This window comes from Mustela nigripes, chromosome X (assembly GCF_022355385.1).
Source record: "Mustela nigripes isolate SB6536 chromosome X, MUSNIG.SB6536, whole genome shotgun sequence".
NCBI classification, from domain to species: domain Eukaryota; kingdom Metazoa; phylum Chordata; class Mammalia; order Carnivora; family Mustelidae; genus Mustela; species Mustela nigripes.
Window position 1 is genome coordinate 14,642,857 of NC_081575.1, and position 10,304 is coordinate 14,653,160.

The 10,304-nt window shown below is 40.9% G+C and overlaps 1 protein-coding gene across 1 annotated transcript; it reads left to right on the forward strand.

The window, feature by feature from the left end:
- The first annotated feature begins 1,864 nt into the window (after nt 1-1,864).
- LOC132007816 (26S proteasome regulatory subunit 7-like) lies at nt 1,865-3,282 on the forward strand. Its single transcript, XM_059386222.1, has one exon. It carries the CDS (start codon nt 1,888-1,890, stop codon nt 3,187-3,189), a length of 1,302 nt encoding a protein of 433 aa, XP_059242205.1. The 5' UTR covers nt 1,865-1,887; the 3' UTR covers nt 3,190-3,282.
- Nucleotides 3,283-10,304: the final 7,022 nt, after the last annotated feature.

The following is a 10,304-nucleotide window of genomic DNA, read 5'->3' on the forward strand; positions in this document are numbered from 1 at the left end:
GTTTCTTCAGAAACTGAAGCTCAGAAATAGACTCACACAAATATTTTGGGCAAAGAAATTTCAACGGGGGAAAAGACAGTCCTTTCAATAAATGGGGATAGAACAATTGGATATGCAGGTGCCAAAAAAATAGCATAGATCTAAACCTCATGCCTTATACAAAAATTAACTCAAGATAGATCATAAGCCTACATATGAAATATAAAGCTATAAACGTTTTAGAAGACAATGAGAAATTTGTGACCTTGGATTTTGTAATTAGTTTTTAGATACTGGACCCAAAGCATAATCCATACAAGAAAAGAACTGATCATTTGGATTTCATCAAAATTATAAGTTTCTCTTCTACTAAAGATACTGTTAAGACAATGAAAAGACAAGTCACAGACTGGGAGAAAATATCTGCACACCACATATCCAACAAAGAACTTGCTTCTAGAATATATAAAGAACTCTTAACAAAAAAAATAATAATAATAAACTATATTTTTTACTTTTTTCTCTCAAGGTTTTGTTTAAATTCTAGTTAGTTAACATACAGTGTAGTGTTAGTTTCAGGGGTAGAAAGTAGTGATTCATCACTTGCATATAACACCCAGCGCTCATCACAAGTGCCCACCTTAACACTCATCACCCATTTACTCCATCCCCCTGCCCACCTCCCCTCCAACAACCCTCAGTTTGTTCCCTATTATGAAGAAAATTGGGCAAAATATTTGCATAGACATTTTGCCAAAGATTATTTATACAAATGGCTATAAGCACATAAAAACATGCTTAAAGTCATTAGGGAAATGGAAATTAAAACCACAATGAGATACTTTAACACACCTGTTAGAACAGATAAAACTAAATACTGGTGAGGATGCAGAGCAACTGGGACTCTTCACACATTGCTGTTAAGAATGCAAAATGGTGCAGACACTTCGCAAATCAATTTGTCAGTTTCTTACAAAACTGAACACAAATGGACTATATGGCCCAGCAGGCCCATTCATATGTATTTACCCAGGTAAAATGAAAACTTAGGTTCACTAAAGAAAAAAAAATTGTTGAGGGGCACCTCGGTGTCTCAGTCGATTAAGTGTCTGCCTTCAGCTCAGGTCCTGGAATCGAACCCTGCATCAGGCTCTCAGCTCAGCAGGGAGCCTGCTCCCCCCGCCACGCCTACCTATGATCTCTCTGTCAAATAAATAAATAAAATCTTTTTTTTAGTTTAGAAAGCAAACACACACTCTGTGATTCCATTTCTGTGAAGTTCTAAAACCTCAAAAGCTAATATATGGTTACACGTCACTTAATCTCAATGTTTCAGAAAAATATTATCTATATACATATAAAAAGAGCAACTGAAGTAAAATGTTACTGACAGGTGAATCTGAGTAAAGGGTATATGAGTGCTCTTCATGGTATTATTTTCCTTGCAACTTTCCCGTCAGTTTGGAATTATTTCCAAATAAAGTTTTCTAAAAATGACTAATTTATGGTAGAAAAGTCAAAAAAATTATTGCTCTGCAGAATGAAAGTAGGGATTGACTGTGAAGGAGCATTAAGGACATTTCTGGAATGCTGGTAATGTTCTACATCTTGATAGGAGTTTAGGTATATAGTGTGTGCATATGTCAAAACTCATAAAACAGTACTCTTGAGATTTCTACATTTTGCTGTATGTAAATTTTACTTTGACTAAAAACAAATACTGAACTTGATGATATTCATGCTGAAGTGTTTAGGGGTGATGTATACTGATGTCTACACCTTACTTTCCAATGCATAAAAAAGCATAAAATGGATTGATGGATGAAAAGAGACATAGATAGGACAGATATATAATAAATGAAAAATAGCAAAACTTTCGGAGCAGTTGAGGCCCTTGGAACAACGAAAATGCCGGATTACCTCGGTGCGGATCAGCGGAAAACCAAAGAGGAGGAGAAGGACAACAAGCCTATCCGAGCTCTGGATGAGGGGGATATTGCCTTGCTGAAAACTTACGGTCAAAGCACTTACTCTAGGCAGATAAAGCAGGTTGAAGATGACATTCAACAACTTCTCAAGAAAATTAATGAGCTCACTGGTATTAAAGAGTCTGATACTGGCCTGGCCCCACCAGCACTCTGGGATTTGGCTGCAGATAAGCAAACACTGCAGAGTGAACAGCCTTTGCAGGTTGCAAGGTGTACGAAGATAATCAATGCTGACTCGGAGGACCCAAAGTACATTATCAATGTGAAGCAGTTTGCCAAGTTTGTGGTGGACCTCAGTGATCAGGTAGCACCTACCGACATTGAAGAAGGGATGAGAGTTGGGGTGGACAGAAATAAGTATCAGATTCACATTCCGCTGCCTCCCAAGATTGACCCAACAGTCACCATGATGCAGGTGGAAGAAAAACCTGATGTCACTTACAGTGATGTGGGTGGCTGTAAGGAACAGATTGAGAAACTTCGAGAAGTAGTTGAAACCCCATTACTTCATCCAGAAAGATTTGTTAACCTTGGCATTGAGCCTCCCAAGGGTGTGCTGCTCTTTGGTCCACCTGGTACAGGCAAGACCCTCTGTGCTTGGGCAGTTGCTAACAGGACTGATGCTTGCTTCATTCGAGTTATTGGATCTGAACTTGTACAGAAGTATGTTGGTGAGGGGGTTCGAATGGTTCGTGAGCTCTTTGAAATGGCCAGAACGAAAAAAGCCTGCCTCATCTTCTTTGATGAAATTGATGCTATTGGAGGGGCTCGTTTTGATGATGGTGCTGGAGGAGACAACGAAGTGCAGAGAACAATGCTGGAACTGATCAATCAGCTGGACGGTTTTGATCCTCGAGGTAACATTAAAGTGCTGATGGCCACTAACAGACCAGACACCCTGGATCCAGCATTCATGAGGCCAGGGAGACTGGACAGAAAGATTGAATTCAGCTTACCTGATCTAGAGGGTCGGACTCACATTTTTAAGATTCATGCTCGTTCAATGAGTGTCGAAAGAGATATCAGATTTGAATTGTTAGCGCGACTGTGTCCAAATAGCACTGGTGCGGAGATTAGAAGCGTCTGCACAGAAGCTGGCATGTTTGCCATCAGAGCACGGCGAAAAATTGCTACCGAGAAGGATTTCTTGGAGGCTGTAAATAAGGTCATTAAGTCTTACGCCAAATTCAGTGCTACTCCCCGCTATATGACATACAACTGATCCCGAAGGCTTTCATGAAAACTTCCTTTCACTGGAATCCTAACTTTATTAAATAGCCTTGTTAATAACAAGGACACACACAAAAATAAAGCGTGTCAAATTGTATGTTTTTTTCAGATGTCTTTGTAGTACAATAAAAAGTGGTATCTGATGTCAAAAAAAAAAAATAGCAAAACTTTCATTATAAAATCCAATGGTGGGTATGTGGTTTCTCACTATAAATTTCCTTCAAGTTTTCTGTATGTTTGAAATTTTTCATAAGAAAACGTTGGGGGGAAAAGCAAAGGATGAAAGAGAACTGTGAAAGGAGGTATCAGATTTTAAAATTTATCAGAAAATAGCAGGTCCTTTAAAATATTGCAAAACAGGGCGCCTGGGTGGCTCAGTGGGTTAAGCCGCTGCCTTCAGCTCAGGTCATGATCTCAGGGTTGTGGGATCGAGTCCCACATCGGGCTCTCTGCTCAGCAGGGAGCCTGTTTCCTCCTCTCTCTCTGCCTGCCTCTCTGCCTACTTGTGATCTCTCTGTAAATAAATAAATAAAATTAAAAAAAAAAAAAAGATTGCAAAACAGTGATAGGGGTATGGAAATCACAGTTAAAGAGACTTACACATGAAGGTCTGGCTTGAAAGTAGCTGAAAAAGGTCTGGGACACAGGTCTGTCCACCCGGTACCATGCAAAACCTTCTCAACAGAAAGCCCCCTGATGCCTAGTATCACAGCCACATGACCAGTGTCTTCTGTCCTCTGTCACCACCATGCACAGTAGACAATTAGCACCCTTATATAAGGATGGGGGCCCCAATTTTCTTCATCAATTTTGATCAGTTTTTACCCAGAATTTTTCAAAGAGATCATGTTCTAATCTTCATTTGTCAATTGAAAATTTTAAACTTCCCTTAGGATATTTTGCCCAAGACGCACTGCTTTCTCATCTTTGTTAAGACAAATACAAATACTTGATTAAGCAAAGAGCCTGGAGATAACTACTATTGCCTACATTAATCTTTTTGGAATAGACTGCACATCTAAAACACAAATAAAACATACATACACACACACAAATAACCCTAATGTCCATCAATAGGAGAATGAATAAGAAAATTGTGTGTAGCCACATAATGGACTACTATACAGCAATTAAAATTAATTCACAAACACTACATGTTAACAAAATGAATAAATCTCAAAACACCATATTCGACAGAAAAAATAAAGTTGAGGAAGAATACATATGGCATAATATCATGTTACAAAATTTTTAAACATACAAAAAAATGCCATACATAGCTTCAGGATATGCACCTATGTACCTAGTGTATGAAATGATAAAAACCAAATTCAGAGTAATGGTTTCCTCTTGGGAAAAAGAAGAGTTAAGCAGGTGGGTTCTATACCTTTTTTTTAAAAGATAAAAATTTTAAATATACAGTTTCTGATCATTGGCAAATGAGGTAATTCATAGGTATACTTCCACTAGAAAAAAACAGAACTAAGAAAAATATTTTTAAAAGAATTCATTCCCAGGGTGCCTGGGTGGCTCATTGGGTTAAGCCTCTGCCTTTGGCTCAGATCATGGTCTCAGGGTCCTGGGATGGAGCCCTGCATCAGGCTTCTGCTTAGCAGGGAGCCTGCCTTCCCCTCTCTCTCTGCCTGCCTCTCTGCCTACTTGTGATTTCTGTCAAATAAGTAAATAAAATCTTTTAAAAAACAAGAACACATTCCCAAAGTTATCAAGGAAGTAATAAAAGAGTATGAAATTACCAAGCCGAGAGGCACCTGGGTGGCTCAATCAGTTAAGTGTCTGCCTTCAGCTCAGGTTTTGATCCCAGGGTCCTGGGATTGAGCCCCACATGAGGCTCACTTCTCCCCCACAACACACACACACATCATGCCTCTCTCTCCCTCTCTCAAATAAATAAATAAAATCTTTAAAAAAGGAATTATCCTGCCTAGATCCAGGCTTGGATCAGAAAACCTAGAGAGGTATTTGTTCCACTTTTGCCCATGGGGCTTTTGCCAATATAGAAGAAGTGGCTATGAGGTGAGCAAAACTGTTGACCATGCTAAGAGGAACAAAAGTTGGAGTCCAGGACCCACAACAACTGGGGCTCTGTAAACCTAACCTCATCTGGGGTTGGGACCTTAAAAGATTAAATACTAGATGATATAAGCATGAACTAGAAATAAACCAAACCTCATGTGGATTAGAGCCCTGCTTAGGATCATCTGAGTGGCCCAGAACATCTGAAGTCCTAAAACTGGAGCAAAGTGATCCTGAGGAGCTAACCTAAAGCCCTGCCATCAATAAGCAATTGGAAGTAGAGTCTTCCCTAGTCAAGCCCCCAGATGAGAATGCAGCCCAGCTGATGCCCTGAATGTAGCTTTGTGAGACCTTAAGTGAAAAACCCAGTTAGTCCATCCCCAGACTCCTGACCCAAAGAAACTAAAGATAATAAATATGTTGTTTGAAGCCACTAAGTGTGTAGTAATTTGTTACACATCATTTGATACCTAAAAAAAACCTCTATATTGACCAGTCACTGGATGCAAGCTGTCCCCAGGAAAGGGGCTTGACCTTGAACATGGTCTTTTCTTCAACAGAGGTAATTCTTATAAAGTGCTGGCAGCTGAATACTGGTATTCAGCGGACTCCCAAACCTGGGTGACAAGTCCTTCACCTCAAAAGGGATTGAAGGAATGCAGCACAAAATCCACCGCAATCTTACCCATCCTTCAGATCTTATTGAACAGTTTCTTGTAGCGGCCATAACAAATGACCATACACCTCGTGGCTTAAAACAACTGAAATTTGTTCTCTCTTAGCTCTGGAGGCCAGAAGCCTGAAATCAAGGTGCTGGCAGAGCTGCAATCCTGCTGGAAGCTCTAGAGAAGAATCTCTTCCAGCTTCTAGTATGCTGCCTGGCACTCCTTATCTTTCCTTGGCTTGTGGCTTCATTACTCCGGTTTGTTTCTATCCTCACAACACATTTTCTCTGTCTTTGTATATCTTCTCCTCTTCTGTTTCATAATGACACATTTTTTTTTTGAGAGGGAGGGATGGAGAGAAGGGCAGAGGGAGAAGAAGAGAGAAAAATCTTAAGCAGGCTCCACACCCAATGTGGAGCCCAATGTGGGGCTTGATCTCACCTTGAGATCATGACCTGAGCTGAAACCAGGAGTCAGATGCTTAACCAGCTGAGCCCCCCATTGTGGGTGCCCCCATAATGATACTTGTGATTCCTCCACAGCCAGATAGGACTTCCTATACTGGCCCCAGCCTGAATTTCTTGCCTCACATTCTCTATCCTTGGAGATTCCAGAATCCTTGGTTGGCACCTTCTCTATGGCATTTTCCTTAGAACATCCTGTATTATAGTCTTCATCTTGTACACCCTCGCCCTTACCATTAATAGATCCTGAGCTCCAGGGAGGCAGCATATGTTTCATATTCAAGTTCCAACTCTCACTTACTAGTGTGTGATCTTGGGAAATCTCCTTTAAGTCATTCATCTGATACATATCTCTTGAGTGCTTGTTATTTTCCGGTCACAGTACCAGGTGCGCAGGACCATGTTAAGCCCCCTGTGGGACTTAACATGCTAAGGATAATGACAAACAGCAAACAAGAGTGAGGTGTATCTTATATATTTGCATTCCTTGTGTTACATAGTAATAAGGGATCTGGAGGAAAATGAAGCAGGGAAGGAGGTTAGAAAGTATGGGGTGGGATGCAATTTCAAATAGACTTGCCAAGAAAGGCCTTATTGACAAAGTGCCAATTGAAGAGAAATCTTAAGGAAGTAATGAAGCCACTAGTCATGTACTTATCCAGGGAAAAGTCATCCCAAGCTGAAGAAAGAACATAAAGAAAGGCCCTGGAGTAGGACCGTGCTTGAAGCATTTCAGAATGGCTAGAGGGAGAATAAGTGAACAGTAAATGGGAGTAATGAGTAAATGGGAGGAAGAAATTAGAAGATGAAGGTCACGGTGGTAAGGGGCAGAGTTCAGGTCATGAAGGGCCTTGGGGGACATGGTATGGACTTCAGCTTTTCTTCAGGATGAGCTCAGGAATCACTGGAGGATTTTGAGTAGAGGAATGACAGGATCTGGTTTACCTTTGAACAGGAAGACACTGGCTGCTGGGTGGAAGGAGCCCTGCAGAATGCTTATTCAATCAAATGCTAATCTGGGTACAGTTGCAAAGAGATTTTTCTGATGGAATTGAAGTCCCAAATCAACTGACCTTAAAATATGGGGATCATTCTGGGTAGGCCTGACTCAGTCAAGTGAAACCTCTCAAAGCAGAGGGTTTCCTCTGGCTGATAGCAGGAGAGAATTCAGAGATTTGAAACACAAGGGGGAATTTGGAATACCACTGCTGGCTTTGAAGATATAGGAAGCTACATGAGAAGAAATGTGGGTCACCTTTAGGTGTGACCCCCCCCCACCCATCCAGCAGCCAGCAAGAAAATGGGGACCTTGAACCTACAGCCAAAATTATCTGAATTCTGCCAACAACCTGAATGAGCTTAGAAGTGGATTCTTCCTCAAACCTTCTGTACAAGAATCCAGTCTGGCTGAAAACTTCACTTTGGCCTTATGAGACTCTGAGCAGCCAACTCAGCCAAGCCCTCAGGATTTCTGACATACAGAGCTGTGAGAAAATGCATGAGGGTTGATTTAAGCCTCATTCATAGTAATTTATAATGCAGCAATAGCAGACAGGAGAGGAAGCCTAGAGAGCAAGTAAGAGAGGACAGTGGCTCAGGCCAAAATAGTAGCCATGGAGATGAACAGATGTAGTTAGATTCTAGATATACTTTGAAGATGTGAGGAAAAAAATGTTTATGGCCTGAGAACAGGAAGAATGGAGTTCCCATCAATTCAGACTAGGAAGATAAGGAAAGGAGTACTTTCAGGAAAGGGGGAAGATCAGGAATTCCATTTAAGACAGAAGCCTGAGATGCCTATCAAACTGCTAGGAGGTGTCTCAAGCCAAGAAACTAAATGAGAACATCATGGGAATGAGTGTAGACCACGAAGAGGTCCAAAGACTAAGCCCCAGGGCACTCCAGAGTTAGGAGGTCTGAGCCTCAGTTTCCTCATCTATTTAATGGGGGTGCAAATAATACCCACCTATGAGTCACTGAATTAAATAATGGCTTTTTAAGTGCTTAGAACAGTGCCTGCTGCATTGGATGCATTCAAGAAAGGTCGTCTTGTTACGCTTGCCACCTCCACCACTCCGCCTCCTCTGCCTCCTCTCCCTACCACCTCACCAGCACCAACTGCAGGGCTTGGCACATAGTCCTCACTAGATCGATATCTACTAAAGTGAATTTAATTCTCCATCTTAGTATTCTAAGGCTAGGATTACTTTTTCAAGCTGAGCAAAATGAGTGAATCCATATGGCCATTTGCAACTCTCAATTTAGGGAGCCAAAGGCAAGGAGAAGGGACTGAGGAAATGAATTCCTTCATTTCAGCCTGCAGCTTCCGTTGTTAAGGCGTGGCCACCTTGGCAACTCTACACACATGCTTTTTCTCCCTAGATTTCCACTCTAAATCAGTTATAAGTGGAAACAACATAATGACAGAGAGAAATCCAATTCCGTTGACAATACAAGGCCACAGATATTTAGTTTTCAAATGAAGTATCCCTGTAGGGTTTACTTGCTTTCTGTTTGGAGTCATTTCTTCAGACCCTTGAGATATTGATAAACTCCCAACTCTGAAAAATACTGCCCGTGGCAGGTCATAATTCTTTGACATGTGCCTCGTGGTGACCTGAACGGTGGCTACTGGGAATACTTGTGCTTTTTCCTCCTAACTTCTCCTCTGAGACCCATTTCCTGAAATACTTTATTGCCTCTGCATTGAGAATAATTTAAAACTGCAGCTAAGCCTGTAGCGGTTAAGTAAAAGCATGCATCATTTGGATTGAATTTGTTGAGAAACAATCAACTGTTCACTATCTGCCATGAAATTTTGGAAATTCTGGGCAATTAGCTCCTTGAAAAGAAAAACTGTTCTAATTTACTCAGCTTCACGGAAATGCACTCAGAAGAACTGTTCAAAGCATCAGCGCTTGCCTTCTGTGTTTCAAGGTAACCATTCAATATCAGCAAAATGTGTGAATTTAATTAATGGTATCAAAACAAAAGAAGCATTTCCAAAGTGTTCAAATCCATAGGAGACCAAACGTTGACTTGTTGATGTGGATTTAATTAGTGTCTTCAAGCATAACTCCAAAAGCCCCTTTTATCTAATCATCACGTTTGTGTAAACCATTAACACATAGCATTTGGTTTGAAATATTTTGCTACATAATCCAAACTGTTGTCCTACCCTGGGAGAGTCTCTAATAAGCTCAATATGTTTCCACAGAGAAACTTTTGTATCCACATCAAGTTAGCTTCGGCTTCACCGTTACACAGAAAGTAACTTAAAACCGCCCTTAAGCATGTGGCACAAAAGTGATTTAGTGCTTGTTGTGCCTTTCCATCACTTTCTAACATGAACCAAAGGAAGGAAATCAGATTGTGCTGGCCTAACCAGTCTCAGGAAGTATCCTAGCGAATGACTAGGTCCCAGGGCTCCACATTGCAGGGAGGGACAATGACTGAAGAAGCCAGCCTGGGGGGCAATATTGACTTGACAGCTTTAGACTAAGAAATATTGCTCTGGGTGCCCCAGGAACAATTTCTTAGTAAGAAATACATCCATCTCCTAGCAATTCCTTTTCCAAAAAAAATGTTCTTAAGAGCAAAAAAGAATTTTCATACAGTTGTATTGCTCTGCAGTCTTACAAATGGAGGGGGTACATTTCGGTGGTGATTTAATTCTTTAGGGTAATGCAACAACAAGGCATTCTCTTGTAGGCTACCCTGAGACCCTAGGGGGAAAGCAGGCTGGGAGGTTAGACTGAATTGGGTTCAAATCCCAGCTCTGCCCTTACTTTGTGACCTTGTACATGTCGCTTACATTTCTGCACATCAGTTTACTCATCTGTAGAGTAAGAATAATAATAGTACTCCCTTGTATTAGTGCTCAATATGTTTCACAGAGAAACTTCTGTATCTGCATCAACTAAGTTTAGGACTGTAACAAAGAA